At 36.0% G+C, this 19173-nt stretch overlaps 1 protein-coding gene across 1 annotated transcript in view; it reads left to right on the forward strand.

Annotated features, from left to right (window-relative positions):
- The first annotated feature begins 476 nt into the window (after positions 1–476).
- Positions 477–19173, forward strand: part of LOC149776398 (uncharacterized) — a 48127-nt gene continuing 29430 nt past the window's right edge. The window contains exons 1-5 of the mRNA XM_089940775.1: positions 477–620; positions 6539–6633; positions 10057–10138; positions 16755–16819; positions 17533–17684. Of these exons, the coding sequence (XP_089796901.1) occupies positions 549–620; positions 6539–6633; positions 10057–10138; positions 16755–16819; positions 17533–17684 (466 nt within the window). The 5' untranslated portion in view covers positions 477–548. The remainder of the gene's footprint in view (positions 621–6538; positions 6634–10056; positions 10139–16754; positions 16820–17532; positions 17685–19173) is intronic.

Consider the following 19173-nt stretch of genomic DNA (forward strand, 5'->3'; position numbering starts at 1 on the left):
GTTCTAAGTACGCTGTTAACTAAAATGACTGCTCCCTTGTGCTAAAAAAAAAATCAGCCTGAATTAGTCCAAAGTACATCATCCGTAGCAACTATTACAATAGGGAAAATGAATTTTGCCAGACTAGACAATGCCAGCTTCTGAAAGTGCAATGAATGAATTACCAATTGAAGTTCAGGAAGTGAAAATGACCAAGTAGAGCTAGCACGTTTTTGAAAGATGCACATCTAGAGTAAGGCCAATCTGTATACTCTATAACCCATATTACACCCATCAATCATACACCAAAATAAGGGGAATTAAAGGTTCTTTGAACTATACATAAGATATACAAGGTCTTTCTAAAAGACGGTATAACCAGTGAGGAAACCCCGGCAAATTATTTTTCTTTAAAATTCTAACCCTTCAGATGCAAAATACGAAACTATAGAGCCCCACCGTACATTTATTTGTCTTCTTTGCTCCGAATCTATCAGTATATGCTTAACTTCCGGTGTATCCGTTGGTGGAGCGTTTTTCTTATATAATTTACCAGTTAGCTGCTGAAAATGGGGAAAGGGTTTAATAATTATATGACCAAAAAGTTCTTCCATCCTTCCAGTAAAGAGAACATCAAGCGGGTGAGACTGATAAAATATTTTTGTTGTGATTTTGAAGTGGACTTTGTGTGATGCAGTTCATTGGTTAGGGAAAACACTTAAACAGGCCAAATTTTCATGGTTTTTGCTCATAACACTGCAAAAAATAATTCTTCAGAAAGTTAGCATATTTTTTACAGTGTATATACTCACAGGATTCTGACGTTTTATAAATAAAGTACGGCGAAATTTCTGACAACATGAAATCACCTTATCGGTTAGTCCTACATGTAAGACCTGACGCTGATATTTATGTTGTGGGCGTCAGGGTCTTACAGCCTAACTAACGGCGCTGTGTAGCGTGTTTTGATGTCGACTAACATCGTTACGAAAGTCAGTTTTCAGGAATATTTCAAAGAACTGACAGCTAAAATAACGACGCTTTTCTACAAAGTAAAGTCATGATGTTTTAGTCCGACTTTACTTACTCTGATGTCATTTTTCTAAGAAATTCAAATTCTCACTAAAGAAATGGTCCTATTTTCAAGTTTTGTTGGCCTATATTTCAGTTGGCTGGAAAGCAACGAAAGTTGGGAATGCTGAAATCGGGTTAAGTTGAAATATATTTCTTTAATGAAACGAATACAAATAAATTATGCCTATTGGAACAGTAAGTAAACTTATCTCCAACATATACCTACTTGAACTTACTTCAGCATACCTCGACTGCTGTATTGCAACAAATTCAAATATATGTCAACTGAACGTGAAAATGCGTCCATTTGCTAGTACAATATCTTCATTCTGCCAGGATAAAGACAGCACAGTAAGTATATTAATTACACATAAATTAGTGGAAGATTGTTGATATAGGCTGCCAGGCGTGTGAGATGTTCCTGAAACTTTGATTACTCATTCCAATGTCAACGACATTGGAACACGCCATACAAGGCCATTATTTGGATAGTAAGACATAGCACCTAAACAAAATCAACATATGCTATGTCTTACATGTAGGACTACTTATCGGTAATATCAATGAACACGAGTGCAAGTGTGACCACAACCCTCTGCTCGATTTGACTTTTCTCACATGTCTTTTATGGCTTCAGAATCGCAAGAAGACTGAAAAACCACACATATACATTCAAAAGACACGGACATACCAACACATAACTCTCGGACGACCATTGCATGGATTCAATCCGATGAATTAACCTTTATTTTCACCATTACGGTCACAAACCCTTTCTATCAGAATCCACCAGATGGAAGTAGCCCATTCTACCAGTTTCTACCCTGCAGTAAATATGTGTTGGGCTCTAATAATTGTACTGAACACGGCACAGAATCTGTGTTATCTTATAATACTTAGGAAATTTAATAACGTGGTATAAGTGGATTAGTTGAATTTGCTTAGAATAATGAATGCATGATGAAAATGTTATTTGCAGGTTATATTTCTATTACTACTATTTTCAAAAGTTGTAAATAAAATGCTCTCACTCAGCACATACATGCATACATACATACATACATACATATATACATGCATACATACATACATATATACATACATACATATATACATCAGGGATAGTCCTGGCTTTTAAAAAGCTGTCGCCAAGAAAATCGCCAACCTCAATATTTTGTCGCCAATTTTCAAAAAGTGTCACCAGAACAAGTAGTGTACATTTTTTCAAGTGTTAATTTAGTCTGTTAATGTAACAGGCAATGAAAATTACAAAAGATGAGTTAGTTAATACTCTAATTACAACAAGCATTAACAAAAGGTTACAAAGTGTTGCATGAAGATCCGTCGTGATTTTAGGGCTGCCCACTTGTTGAATGCAGTTTTAAAGTCTAATTTTTCACATCTGTACATGCTGATTCTCATTAAATTCTTGAGAGATGAGATGCAGAGTTTATTTCTGATGTCAGTTTTTATGAGGTTCATCTTACTGAATCCACGTTCACAATCTACAGTGCTGACAGGTGACACCAGTAGTCTCTCAGCAGCCCCCCCACCCACTTTATGGCTAGCTTCACAAAGCTTGTAGTGAATTGCTTCCTAAATCCCAAGAATGATCACTGAATGCTGTATAAATTTTCTCGACAAGCAAAATAGGATCTCCATTCCCACGAATGAAACTTACATGAGTCAACACCTGGCAATATTGGACCGTATATATAAGCATAAATTCACACCCAATTTAGGGATTCTTTCACTCCTGTATTTTGAGAAATAAATAATTATTATTAATTATGCAAAACTGTGTTTTTTTGCTATTTCTTGTTGCGGAGTTTAAGTCTCTGCAGCTGTAACACGGATTGATGGCAAAAGGAAAAGATCAATGAGTAAAATGCTGCGCTGGCGACGGATATAATTGTGACTGAGATTTTTTCCATTTGCTTTGTATTTATACGCAGTAGTCGGTACTTCAAAGGTTATCAGTTTTCTATGAAGGTTCAGCAAAACTATTGTATTGGTATATGTCAACAACAACAAAAAGAAACAACAGAAGGATTAGCCATTCAATTAATTGTATCTGTTCTATTCGCGTCTTCAGAAGTCGGTCAGTTGTAGGTATAGTTCGGTAGCATGATTGACTGTATCACAGCATACAGTACTCAGCCCAGATGTCAGCAAAAGCAGATTATGATGTAACAATGCATGGTAAAGATGGGGTTGTCAATACGAACAAAGGATTGTTTGTGTAACAGATTGATTCCAATGCATTGCTTAGTCAAGTTTGTGGCTTCCTTTCATTCTCCCTTTTAATTTATCCAGTCCAAATCCATGATTGTATGTACAAATTAAATAACCAAAAAGTCTGTCGCCAAAAAAATCGCCAGATGGGATATTTTTGTCGCCAATAAGGATAAAAAATCGCAATTTGCGACATTGGCGAAGCCCAGGACGATCCCTGATACATACATATATACATGCATACATACATACATACATGCATCCATACATACATACATGCATATATACATGCATACATGCATATATATATACATGCATACATACATATATACATACATACATATATATACATGCATACATACATATATATATATATATATATATATATGCATGCATACATACATACATGCATACATACATATATACATATATACATGCATACATATATACATACATACATGTATATATATACATACATATATATATACATACATACATACATACATACGTGTGTATTTGAGAGGGAGAGAGGGGAGGGGGGAAGTTTTGAAGATTGAATATTGTAACCTTACTGGACCTTTGAAAGAAATTCTTCAGGTATTAGATGAACTATTACGATTTCGGTACAAATCTTTATATCACTGGCACGAGCAAGGCATTAAACAGTGAAACTTGTTTCTCTTCTCTTGCCTTCATCTCTGTCATCATCATTATTAACAATGGTAAATCTCTAATAAACAATATTGTATTCACAATGTCCGCCATTATTTCCTGTTAGACCTACTGGTTCAGTTTTGGTTTGAAACTAATTTTTATGATGAAATAGTGTACAAGAGGCAGTATATATCCAGATCACCGATTCTGATCTTAAAACACAAATTGCTACTTATACACTATTGTTACAGTTTCAAAACACAAGTTTGTATGCTTTAACATCAAAGGATAGCATGTGGAGATTGGGCAGTGATAGTTGCTACCTTACTCAGGAAAGAATTAATGATCAATCAGCTATCAAAACACATGCTTGTGAATGGACAAGAGTTTGTCAACATAATTGACATAAAAACTAGGCCTTGCTACTGATGTCTTGATGAATACATTTTGCTACAACACTAGAACTAACCAGGCTAAGTTGAGGAAGCATCTCAAAAAGTGAGGTCAATCAATATACCTCTTAAAAATTGACAGTGAAGTCGTTTTCGCTTTCCTAACAGAAGAAGGTAAAGTTTACATTTTTTAAGCGACTTAATCTAGTAGCGTGACCCCTTGCCCACCCAAAAAACCTATGGAAATTAGAACAACTATTGGTTGCCATTGAGTGTAATTTCTACAGTGTTTATAACACAGATAGCTCTTGTTTGTCCATCAGATTTGGTCAATCCAAGTAAGGACTTATTCAAAACACTAAGCTAGGCATCACACACTTTCTTACACTTATTTAGTGTCCTATCCTAACTATAAATTCTAGCAGCTTTAGCACTCTTCTGAATCTTGTTATAATCTTCATAAGTTTGCCATTTAACTCCAAAATACTTAGGTATCCAAATTTGTGAATGACATTTCGTCTAAGAGTTGTTGTGGGGTTTAATGCCATTTTTCAGTACGTGATAGGCTATGCATGGTGGCCAGTATTAATGGTGGAGGAAGAACCACTGACCCACAAGAAGCTACTGGCAAGCTTTCTCACATACCCACATTGGCCGAATCCTAGACTTGAACCCACGCAGACAGAGGTGAGACGGCAGTGATCCGTAACGGAGAACGCTTTAGACCACTCGGCCACTCGGGGCCTCTCGTCTAAGAGTCAGCATGTCTTGATTCTGAGGTCGCATGCACTGATTATTCCACTACATTTGGAAATGAACACAATATTGAAAGCTAAAGTTGTTTATTGATGTACTCTTATAAATGACCACATGTACATCTCTGGGTCTTAATGCCTATGAATTCAGTCGCTGTAAATACATGTATCAGTACATCTTCCCATCCGGCCGCCAGTCAGAACCTTTGAACTTGCTGCCCAGCTATTGCATCATGTTCTTTTGATGTCCTCTTATATTGGCAACATGTACATCAAGCTACTGAATTCTGTCATTGTAAATATCAGCACAACTAATTGATCAACACATATTCCCACAAAGCAGTGATTTTCTGCGTCCCAGATAAAAAAATCCAAATATGCATGATTACATGTTTTTGAGACATCTGCTTCAGTATACCTTTTAGCTACTGTATGCTTTTACAGTTAAAGGTTTCTTTCCATAGAGATTTGAGGGCAGAATATGGACAGTGTTTATAATATGAATTAGCCTTAAAAAACAAATGTAACTTGTTATTTGTGTCTTGACTAGTACATGTGTATGTGTTGATGCTGTAGATGCTAAAGTCGCTAGTTGCTTTTGGAAAATTATAGTATTTTCCTTTAGCCACCCAACTTTCAGATAACTAAAATTGACTTTTGCATAGACATTAGTGCTCCAGATTTTGAGTAAACCTGTTGCATTTGCAATTTAAAATTGATGTTGGAAAGTAAAAATTACATGTAGGATCACAAAAACAGGGTACATTGTGTCCCCTGTCTGCCAAATTTTGGGGATGCACAGAATTTCAAATGAACAGAGTATGTTGATGTTGATTTTGACAGCACTTTTAACTCATTATTGGCTTAAGCTATATCATGTTGAAAAAATGCAAGCTAAGTGCTTTACCAAGGACAAACCAAGGCATATGACCTGGACTGTTCTTGGTGTGTATCAAACCTGTAACTCTTGAAATTATGAGTCTGACACTCTACCAACTGAGCTACTCTGGCCCAGAAAATCATTTGTGTTGTACACTGTATGTCATTTTGATGAGAAATAACTTCAGCTTTATTTGTTTGTCATAGATGTCAGTTATTAATGGACTGAACTACTTACATTAGCAATGGCTGTTTAGGGGTGGGCAGGCAAATTTTCCACAGAAATTGCATCAGATATTCCTTGTTACTTAACCAAGTCATTTTGCGGAATACCTCATACAGTCTGTGTCAGAACTAAATGCCACAGTCTGGTGATAATATTATGTCAATTTAAACAAAATTGTTAACTGTATTTAAATTATATACACCATATAGATGCCGTGAGTTCAACACTTTAAAGAAGGATGCCATGCAATTAGATGCTCAGTATCAGAGTACTAATAAATTTCAATTGATAGTTACTTATGTCCAGTCTTTGTCCAGCTATGGATGTTAGAATTTTTTTTGCAGGTATGGATGGCAGAACAGAAAGCAGCCTTTAATAAGAAAAAGCAGGAAGATCTGCTAGCACAGTATCAGAAAGAACAGGAGATGTATGGCAACAGGTGTGTAATCAGCTTTTATTGCTTTATATATTCATTGGCCCATGATCAGTAAAGTTGGTCAAGGATTAATAGACAATAGAAATCACTGGTCAACAGTGAAATCATTACTGACTTGAAAAGGCCCTAATCTGTAGTATTTTGGTGTGCCGAACACGAATATAACCGTGAAAAATTTGTATTGGCTCTCGTTTTGAAGATATTCATATACCTCATTTTCTATGTTTCACTGTGTAAATTTCTCCAGTAGGACTGCAACAACATCCGGAATAATGATGTAACATTGCATAATACCATCATGCTCACATCATCCACAGTTGATTGCATCATTTTCTGATGCAATGCAATACTAATGCCATGCGGCTGCTGAAGTAAGTTGACGTCAGCAGTGTACTATACATGTGTAGGCCTATTATACTAATGCCAGGCGGCTGCTGAAGCTGACGTAAGCAGTGTACTATATAAAGCCCAATCAGATAGGTTCAGCATTTAAAATATTTTAGACGTTGTGCGAGACAGTTCAAGCTACTGTTACATAAAACTTATTATTTTATCCATTTACGTACAATAAAGAACAGTAATGCCTCGAAAGTGTGTTAATACCGCGGACAATTTTTGCTATATTTGTGGGGAAGTGACATTTGCCAACCAGAAGAAAAGTATCAATTCTCAAGTGAAGAAGGCATATCATCTTTACTTCAGATGCAAGGTTGGTGACCAAGACAAGCCTTGGGCTCCGCATATATGCTGTGCTACATGTACAACACAGCTTTCACAGTGGTTGAATTGCAAAAGGTCATCAATGCCGTTTGCAGTCCCAATGGTGTGGAGAGAGCCAAGCAACCACCTAAATGACTGTTACTTCTGCTTGGTTCCTCCTCTTTCCGGCGGAATAACGAAGCGAAAGAAGTCGAGAATAGTCTACCCAAACATTCCGTCTGCATTGAGACCAGTTCCACATGGTGAGGGACTTCCTATTCCAGAACCTCCAGCAGAATATTCTCTTGATTCATCTGACGAAGACAAAGGTGAGTCGACCTATTCTTCTCCTGGTCCATCAGCATGCAGTGATCCAGATTTTCACTGTGGTGCATCATCAACCCCACACAGAATAACACAGGAAGAACTAAATGACCTGATTCGTGATTTGGACTTATCAAAGAACAAGGCAGAATTGCTAGGATCAAGACTCCAACAATGGAATCTTCTAGAAGAAGATGTCACAATTACTGCATATCGAAAGCGCCACCAGCAATTGGAGCCTTTCTTCAGAAAGGAAAGTAATCTGATATTCTGTTCCGATATTGAGGGCCTCATGAATGCTTTAAAAATCACTCATGACCCACAAGAATGGAGACTATTTGTGGACTCTTCGAAACTGAGTCTCAAGGCTGTGCTTTTGCACAATGGAAACATTCTTCCATCTATTCCAGTAGCGTATGCTGTCCACATGAAAGAGACATACGATAACTTAAGGCAGCTACTGAATTCCATTGAGTATAACAAGTACAGCTGGCACCTCTGTGGTGATTTGAAGGTAGTTGCCCTTTTAATGGGACTGCAGCAAGGATATACAAAATACATGTGTTTCTTATGCGAGTGGGATAGCCGAGCAAGGGAAATGCACTACATGAGGAAGGAATGGACTCACAGGCAGAATGTAGCCATTGGAGAGAAGAATATCCAACACCCAGCTCTGGTTGAGGCTCAGAAAATCTTGCTACCACCCCTTCACATCAAACTAGGTTTGATGAAGAACTTCGTGAAAGCCATTGACCGGACTTTGCCAGCATTCCGATACCTGCATGAAAAATTCCCTCGACTCAGCGAAGCAAAGATTAAAGAGGGAGTTTTTGTGGGTCCTCAGATTCGAGAGCTTTTCAAAGATGACCGGTTCAACAACTTGCTGGAAGGTGACGCGAAACAAGCATGGAATGCTTTTCGCCTAGTTTCTACAAACTTCCTCGGAAATGTTAGGGCAGAAAACTATAAGGAACTAGTAGAAGACATGTTGATGAAGTATAAGAAACTTGGCTGCAATATGTCTCTAAAGATTCACTTCCTTCATTCCCATTTGGATTTCTTTCCTAGCAACTGTGGTATTGTTAGTGATGAACACGGCGAACGTTTTCATCAAGATATCGCAACAATGGAACAAAGATACCAGGGAAAATGGTCCACTACAATGCTGGCTGACTACTGCTGGACACTCCTCAGAGATGCTCCCGAACAGCTGTACAAGAGACAGGCGAAGAAATCTAAGATGTAGTCAATGACTTGATTTTTTATAGGTAGGCTATTACAGTTGACCTTTTACTATTGGAATGCATTTCGTTATGTAAACATTAATTTCTTGAAGATTACAAAAAAAACTAGAGCCAATTTTGCAATTTGACTGTCATATTCGTGTTCAGCACATAAAAATTGATAAGAATTGACTAATTTTATTTCAGTAACATGACTTTTGTAAAAATTTGTTGTCCAGTGTAATTTGCCCTCACCTTTTGACAACCAAGAGTATTTCAGACCTGTTCTGAATTCCTAAGGAGAACCATGCATAAGTTAAGGTCACTCATGGAAATGTTCAAATCTACCATTACAGAGACTTTTCCTTGTATGCCTCACCACAAAAGTGGTAGACTTGTATAGTTAATCATATCTATTTGACCACATGTCCATCCATCACACCATGGTTAAGTTAAATTGCATTTTGGTCATTTCAGGTATTCTGGTGGGGCATCCAATTTTCCATAAACACATTTTTTGTTTATCATTTTCATAGAATCAGTTGACTCAAAGACAAGAGTAATTTTCTGTGATAAAAATTACAGATTCTGATCCTGAATATTGGTTTAAAACAGATATAGGCATATGGGGCATAGGTAGGGTATTTTCATTTTATTACTCTCAAAACTTCTTTTAGTAAAATATTAAGGTCAAATGATTTGCCAAGAAACTGATTAATACAGAATTGATTGGAAAAATAATTAATTTCATTCACTTTGTGTCATGTATATTCCATCCGTTTTAAAATGAACATAATCTAGTTTTAAAATTGTATGTTAATTGTTCTTTTAAAACAGGTGTTTTGTAGTTGAATTGGATGATTAGTTGTTGTTTGGTGTTAGGGGCTAGTTTATTAAAATAGACACAACTACTGTGTCCATGATGAGAGAGTGTCAAAAAGGAGCAGTCTTGAATAAATAACATTGATGATACAAGGGAAATAACTTGTTCTGTACAGTTCATTGTGTCCCCTGTATCTGTACTCATCTGTATTCCCATCACCTATATCTGTCTTGCAAAATCTTTAGCACCTTAATGGTGATGAATATGATGTGACTGACACAAAAGTGATATTTATCATGACTCAGCATGCCTATGCATACATTGACAAAATATTTAATCCACTTCCTTCTTTTTCAGGGCATTATTGGGAGATGAGAAGGCCAAGATGGGACTTAGTTTTATGTATGATGCTCCACCTGGTATGAAGAAAGAAAAGGAGGTACAAACTCGTATCAGTTCTTTTCTTTGGAAATAATAAACATAAATTTCTTGTATATCCTTAGAATGGCCATTGTGACAAGGAGACCGTTAGGACTGGTTTGACTATATTTGATAATTGCCAATTCAAAAAGTTTTCAACAAATCCTGTTCTTGTTCAGAGTAATTCAGAATAAATTCAATGAAATCATGGCCTCCTTTCATAGCCATATGTCCCTGTATACAGATGGCTTTAAAGAAGGAGACATGTTATAATTGTCATTGCATCAATACAGTGTGACCCCACTATAACACGGTATTTGGGAGCCATAGAACCCGACTGCGTTATAGACCGAACTGTGTTATAGGCAACCAGGTCAGTTAGCTGAAGAAAATTATGCATGTACCCCCAAAAAAATCGTGGGGAGGGGGTGTAGGTAATAAATACGGGCGGTAAAATACATGCTTCAACGGCACAGTTACCATCTTAAATCGATGCATATTAAATGAGAAATACACCTGTAGTGAAAACAGAGAAGACATATATAATAGTTTATTTTAGAGAACCACGAATTGGTATATATACGTGAATACTGTTTATATATACATGTCTAATGTATAGCATAAATAGTATCAACACCGTGTACTCACCCGCGAACCTCATCATATACATTGAATCCACAATACAAGTGATTCCATTGTAAATATGCACACACACATCTTTAAAATATTCAATAATTTTGTCACAGGTCGTATTGGTCTGAATTCATTGGGAAAATGTAACACAATCACGTAATGAATGACGAAGCACATTTACTTTTCAGTACGTCCAAAGTTGGTAAAAGTTAGTTTGCGTTTTAAGCCGCTGTTGGTAGTGTTCATAAGCATAAACTTTTTCCCTACAAAAAGAAAACTTTCACGACACAGTTGACGTGTTCCAGTCATATTGGAAAATGCAAAAATCCATCAGATTCCATCACTTTCATTTAAGTCTGGTACAGATTTCTTTGATGAAAAGTTCTTTGTTTTATTGAAAGATTGTAGTCATCTTTCTTTGATGAAGGGTGCATGAGTTATTGAAGTCACCGCTAAAGGATAGCCTTGGAGAACCAAACAAATGCCCATTTCTTAGTGCAGCAGCATCTTCAAATAATTGTATGCATGATCGAGACCAATTTTTTTCCAAGTACATTTTCATAACAATTGGTACTTCAAAGGTAATCTGTTTCCTTTGAAATTTCAGCAAACTATTTTATCTGGGTACGTTTTTAAAAAGGAATTGGCCGTCATTTATGCTATTCTAGTTACTGACCCTCCATGCCTACTGAATAAACCAATAAGTAAGATGTAGTTTTTATTTATTTTTTTTAATATTTTTATTTTACCTTTGTGGTGCCTTTCACGATTGCGTCTGAAAATTAACAAAGGGTCAACCGACAATAGAGACGCAGGTGTTCTGGTTTGATGACTGGGATTATTACAGAAAATGTGGTGTTCTGAAGGATTTAATTCTGAGTGAAAAGAATAGGAATTTTACTTACCATCCACATACAAATGTCAGTCTTTGTAAATATATTAATTACTAGCAAGCGGCCGAAAATCCAAAGAAAGATAGATTTCGAGATAATACCTTGTCCGGTTGATCTCCATTACAAGTAATGTCAGCAACAAAAAAGCGGATATTTCACAACATACAGTACTCATGCTAGATGTCATGATAAGCGGATTATGATATAACAATGCACTGTTTAAATGGTTTGTCAATATGGACAAAGAATTTGTTTATGTAGCAATAGATAAATTTTAGTGCATTTTATATCCAGTTTGCGGCTTCCTTTCATGGGGCCTCTGAATTTCTGCACTCTAAACCAATGGTTGTATATTAAAGTTTAAACAGCCAACAACCTCGCCACATGGTATATTTTGCAGCCAATAAGGAAAAACAATCCAAATTTGCGACATTGGCGAAGACCTACACGATCCCAGAATAAACTTTTTATGTGTTATTTTTCGCACTTTTAAGAAGAAAAAAACTACTTTTTCGTGTACGAGAAAAATACAAACAAAATTTCAGGAGCCACGCCATGATCGTCTTGTATTATTCATACACGATCTCTTCCCCAAAATGATAATAAACTTTTTACGCTTTTTTTCTTGTACTTTTAAGAAAGAATTTTTTTGTGTACACGAAAAATACATGTATATGAAATTTCGGGAGCCACACCACGACCGCGTTATATCCGAATTCGCGTTATAATGGAGCGCGCTATAGCTGGGTCACACTGTATGTGGTACCAACTCAAACTGGTTACCGGATAAAATCTAAATTTTACTTTAAATGTTACAACGATACTCAAAGCTACATTGAGATCTCACAAGAAACAAATTTCATCTTTTCAGTTTTCCTTTATTCCTTTACACGCTGAGAGTATAGCAAAACCTTATATCAGACAACTAATTAATTTCTCTATTCTGTACCAATGGCTGTCTAGCCATTTTGGTATAAGGCCTAATGATAAAGCAGCCAAAGCTGCCCAGCCAGTCCTTTATTTCTGAATGGAAAATTCCATGTGCTGACTTCATATATCTCATAAATCAGCATGTTCTTCATACTTTGCATAATATGTGGAATGAACACTCCACAAACTTTAGAACATTAAACTGTTGAGTATATTTTATTTAATTTATATTTGATTTACTTTAATTGTTTGTAAATTTTAAAATCTTTTATTTTCATTTCATTACATGGCAAAGTAATGAAATTTTGTTTACTTCGAATATGATATTTTCCAGAAATCACTTTGACATGACTTTCAGTCGTAAACACCAAACATTGTATTTTTTGCTGACCTAGTTCTTGGCCATGATTGAGTATCAAGTAAACAACTTCTTTTTTTAATACATTTTTAATGTGTGAATGATGATAGTGAAATTGGCTGTGCTGGAATACGTGACCTTAGACATGTAGATACCTTTTAAACTGTTCTGGAATGTGATCACCTGACTCTCATACGGGTATCTGTTTTGCGCATTATTTGACTCTATAACCTTTGCCTATATAGAAATAATCTGTTTGGGCTTTTACTTTACACTGGAATGGGGGCCCCGATTGGCCGAGTGGTCTAAAGTGCCTTCGTTATGGATCACTGCCATCTCACCTGTGTCTGCATGGGTTCGAGTCTAGGATTTGGCCAATGTGGGTATGTGAGAAAGTTTGCCAGTAGCTTCTCGGGGTTTTCCCGGGTTCTTCCTCCACCATTAATACTAGCCGCCATGCATAGTCTATCATGTGCTGAAAAATGGCATTAAACCCCACAACAACAACAACTACACTGGAAAGAGTTTGTTTGTGACCACTTTGGAGTTAGATTTTAATTTTTATTCAAATTATTTGGATTCAGTTGGGTTAATTCTTTTTCCTGGAAATATTTGAATGCTCATACAGAATTCTTGGACAAAGACATTTCTTAAAATTTTGTTCGGAAATTCAAACACCAGAATATTATTGTCTGTGGAATAACAAAGAATTGTAGATACTACAGTGCCATATTGACTACAGTATACGTCATTGCCTTCCATTTTGGATTTTTCGTCGGAACTCGAACTTGAATTTATTAGAACATTTAATTACTAGGAGTTCTAAAATTTAATTCGTGGATTATTCTTGGATTATTTTTGGATTTAATTCTTTAAACCGTAAGTTCTTATTTTGTCATTTTTACATTGTTTTTTTTGTGGCTGGATGAGGCTGTATTGTGGTGGTTGTGTATAAGACATATACGTGACTTGTGCACACCTACTGAAGGTTGAGCCTTGACAAGAGTGTGTCCACTTACAGTGTAACATTTATGTCCAGTGTGTCAACTTTTGCTTTTTGAGACAGAATTATTTTGATGTGTACACGATGAAGATATTGTATAATTATGTACCACCATGAAAATTTAGGGCTTTTTGAGGAAATGTGGCTTGTATAAAAATGTTGACAGGATGTTTTCAGATTTGTATGTATGCTGCTTTTATCTTTTATATACCTTTTACTGAATTTTAACATCTTTATAATTTTTATTCTAACTTATTATATTTTATGTTTACATTTATTTTGAAGGATTTATCATTCAAGGGTTTTTGTGCAATTTTTCCTTTTTACATTTTTCAAATTGTACTGTTAGCTGACACCTTATAATTACTATTGCATTGAGGTATAGTTAAACACTACTACTAACGCATGTATGCCTGCTACTACTAACATGTGTGACTGCTACTACTAACATATGTGTGACTGCTACTACTAACATCTGTGTGACTGCTACTACTAACATATGTATGACTGCTACTACTAACATGTATGACTGCTACTACTAATATATGTATGACTACTACTTTTAACATATGTATGACTCACTACTAACATGTGTGACTGCTACTAGTAACAAAAGTATGACTGCTACTACTAACATGTATGACTGCTACTACTAATATATGTATGACTGCTACTACTAACATATATGACTTTTACTTCTAACATGTGTGACTGCTACTACTAGCATATGTGTGACTGCTACTACTAACATATGTATGACTGCTACAACTAACATGTGTGACTGCTACTACTAACATGTGTGACTGCTACTACTAACAAATGTATGACTTTTACTTCTAACATGTGTGACTGCTACTAACATATGTGTGACTGCTACTACTAGCATATGTGTGACTGCTACTACTAACATTTGTATGACTACTACTACTAACATATGTATGACTGCTACTGCTAACATGTATGACTGCTACTAACATGTGTGACTGCTACTTCTAACATGTATCACTGCTACTACTAACATGTGTGACTGCTTCTACTAACATATGTATGACTGCTACTTTTAACATATGTGTGACTGCTACTACTAACATATGTATGACTGCTACTTTTAACATATGTGTGACTGCTACTACTAACAAAAGTATGACTGCTACCACTAACATGTATGACTGCTACTGCTAATATATGTATGACTGTTACTACTAACATATGTATGACTTTTACTTTTAACATGTGTGACTGCTACTACTAGCATATGTGTGACTGCTACTGCTAACCTATGTATGACTGCTACTGCTAACATGTATGACTGCTACTAATAACATATGTGTGACTGCTGCTTCTAACATGTATCACTGCTACAACTAACATGTGTGACTGCTATTAACATACATATGACTGCTACAACTAACATGTATGACTGCTACAACTAAAATGTATGACTGCTACTAATAACATGTGTGACTGCTACTACTAGCATATGTATGACTGCTACTACTTCAAGTCGATTTTGTTTTAAGCATCTAGTCAAAATCTATCCTGATGTTGTATTTTGAAATATTTGTTGTTGTTTTTTTGGTTTGATGCCATTTCTCAGTGTAAGAAAGGCTATATACAGTGGTCAGTGTAATTGGTGGAGGAAGAACTCAGGAAAACCCATGAAGAACCACTGACTCATGGGAAATTACTGGCAGCTTTCTCACATACCCACATTGGCCATGCCCAAAACGTGAATCCACATGGACAGAAGTTAGATGGTAGTGATTGGTAAAGGTGAGCACCTTAGACCACTCGGTCACCTGGAGCCCTATAAATATCTGTACTTCATTACATTGAGAACACTCATCAGACAGGGCCATATAAACAAGTTCACCCTGATTTAGTTTTGGTCACTAAACTGCTTGATGCATTCTCACAGTTATGACAAAGATATTGATCATTGAGACTAAGCCAGGTATCATAAATTTTTGTTTTTGTTCATACAGAGCATTATTGAAATTGAGCAAAACCCAATTAGTTCCAGACCAATGAGTACAAGAATTTAATTTTATCAAGAGACCTTTGATTGACCTGTGCATAGCATACATCAAGCAGTGACCCTGATCTGGAGATAGATTATCCAGTGGTGGAGCTACAGGTTGTAATATCCAGGTTAACTGAATTCAACATTTGATAATCCACACTCAGCATTTTTGTAGCCTCTGGAAACTGGGATAACTGATTTCAATGTGTGGTAGTTCAGATCCAGTATTTGGGTAGCCCTGGGCACCTGGCTACTGAATTCATCATTTGGTTGTCCAAGTCTGACATTCTGATGGATCCCGAGCAATGTTTTAATTGATGTAAACATTTGATCGTTCAGATCCATCATTGTGTTGTCGTCTAATCTGTATGATTTCAGTTTGGTAGTCCAGATGCGGCTTTCATATTCCCCCTGGAAACTGGGCTAACAGAATTAAACATTTGGTTGTCCAGACCCAGTATTCTGCTAGCCCATGGGCACCAGGCTAACTGAATTGAACATTTTGTATTTTAGATCCAGAATTCTGGTAGCCCTTGGACACTGAGTTCATGATTTGAGAATGCAGTATAAAAAAAGGAGGAATTAAATTTACATGCTAGATGGATGCTACATTATAATTTATTTTCCAGTGTACATGCTGCAAGTCAGTATAATGGTTGATTGCATGATACATGTACAGCAATATGCCAGTGAAACACTAATAAATTTTCTTGTGGTAACCGTTTCATGTTTGGGAATGAAGAAAAACTATAGTGTTATTTGTACATTGATAATAAACTTTTTTTTGTGTTGTAGAAAGAAGAGGGAGAGCCTGAATACAAGTTTGAATGGCAGAGGAAATACAATGCTCCAAGAGAGGCGTAAGTAGCCACTGTGATCATAATAACCATTCATTTCACAGTTTTATATAGTGATGTTTCTTTTCTTTCGACTTCATTGGACTTCATTGGAAAATATGGCATATGTTTATTTTACGCAAAGTTGTCCTTCAGTAGGGTAACATGAATCAGGATAAAAAGGAAACATTGAATTTCTTCTCAGCCATGAAGAAACATTATGATAGTGAGTGACTTTTCTTATAGTGATAATGGAAATTTTAAATAAATTGTTGTGTGAAACTGTTACAATTTAGTATGATTATATTTCATAGGAATACCCATATGAGAGAATGTGTTTGAAAAAATATCAACCTATTGTTAACATGTAGATTTAATTTTTCAAATACATAATTACAGTACAATTTCGAAGTAAAGAGTGCTTCAGACCCCATGGGGTGGGGTTGCACTGTGGTGGTAGTTGTATGAAGTGTTTGAGATTTGAGACAAGACTCCGCATAACGCTTGGACTTAGCAAGTTATTGATATTTGATATATGGAAGTTTTACTGAATTTCTTGCAGCCAGTTTCATGTAATAACTTGTTATTAATCTTTATTGTTTATTTTCAACCTTTTCTTATTATCTAAATACTTTAATCAGCAAACATATAGATAGAAAGAAAAGTATAAATAAAGATACAATTAAAATTTTTGGTTAGTGTTGATATTAGAATATATCAAGCTACTTTATTTTTAGGTATGCTAAAAATGATGACGCAATTCAGGATCAGCCATTTGGTATCGAAGTCAGGAATGTTCGTTGCATCAAATGTAGAAAGTGGGGTCATGTCAACACAGATAAAACATGTCCATTATTTGGAAAGGACCTGACTGCTGAACCACCACAGCGTGAGTTTTCATTTAGCTATATTTAGATATTATCTGACAACAAAACAATGATATTAAAGGTCAGATCAATACTACTACTAATAATAATCATGCAGATTCTTTGTTTATAAAGGGATACTAAGTTGTTGTTGTTGCTGACGTAGTGTTTAATGCAGTTTTTTAGCACACGATAGACTATACATGGTGGCCAGTATTAATGGTGGAGGAAGAACCCGGGAAATCCCTGGAAAGGACCACCGACCTCGAGAAGCTACTGGCAAGCTTTCTCACATACCCACATTGACCGAATCTGAGACTCGAACCCACGCAGACAGAGGTGAGATGGCATTGATCCATAACGGAGCATGCTTTAGACCACTTGGGGCCCTGGGACTAAGTAAAATACCACGTATACTTGCTTATAAGTGGAGTCAAACTGGCATAGACTCAGATCTGCAATCACACTATGCTCCAACAAACAGCATAGACCCTGATCTGCTAACACTGTGCTACAGCAGATCAGAGTTTGTATTGTTTGAAGTTGAATTTGACTTATAGGCTAGTATATGTGGTAGTTAGTAAGGATACCATCATCAGGTACATGACTCCTTTTTAATTCTTACTGGCTTCTAGGTATGCAAATTTGGGGTAGTTTGGAATTTATAGATGGGAAACTGTCAAAATCTTCAAATAATGAAGTAAAAAGTATGCATAATTTGTATAGCCAGTAAGCTCTTTTCTTGCTCCACTGATATTAATTGGGTATATAGTGTTACATAGGGGTGTCAGACTAATTTGCTATAATGGCAGATTTGATATAAGTATATTAACTTCACTCTTGAGCCATATGTATACTAATGAGTCTAGCAAGCCATTTGTTTGACACCCATGGTGTTTCTGTTAGATCAGCTGTGAGAAAATGGCAGATCATCTCTCTTCCATGAACACATTTAAGTGTGGATATTATAAATCTAATACATATATACTACCAGAAGTAAAGAAAAGTTAATTTGTACATATTTTTTGGCTGTAAAAGTTTTCTAAAACAGCAGGTATGTTTTTACACATTTTAGTTATCAGACATCCCCAAGTGCTTGCAGTATCCAAGGTTCACATCATTGCTCATGAACTGTCTCAATATCATGTTATTATCTTTTGGCTTTAGCTCATCCTCACTGTAAGGCCAAGTGAGCTTATGTTTTGGCCCTGCATCCATCATGTATCATCCACAGTGCATTGTGCATCATCTGTCCATCAACAGTTGCTATTTCTCAACTTCTCTGACACCACTGAACCAGTTTTAACCAAATTTGTTAGACCACATAATGGCCAGGATGAGTAAAAATAAAACAAAAACTAAAAGTAGAAGAAAAACTTCCTTAAAAAACCAGTGAGCAGAATTTCACCTAACTGGACCATAAGTGTCCTAGCATAAAGGGCTTTAAAATTATATAAATGAAGCTGATCAACCGTCAAATGTGGCCACAATTGCTAAAAATAGAAATACGAT

Source organism: Sinohyriopsis cumingii, chromosome 18 (assembly GCF_028554795.1).
Source record: "Sinohyriopsis cumingii isolate HCF-2022 chromosome 18, ASM2855479v2, whole genome shotgun sequence".
NCBI lineage: Eukaryota > Metazoa > Mollusca > Bivalvia > Unionida > Unionidae > Sinohyriopsis > Sinohyriopsis cumingii.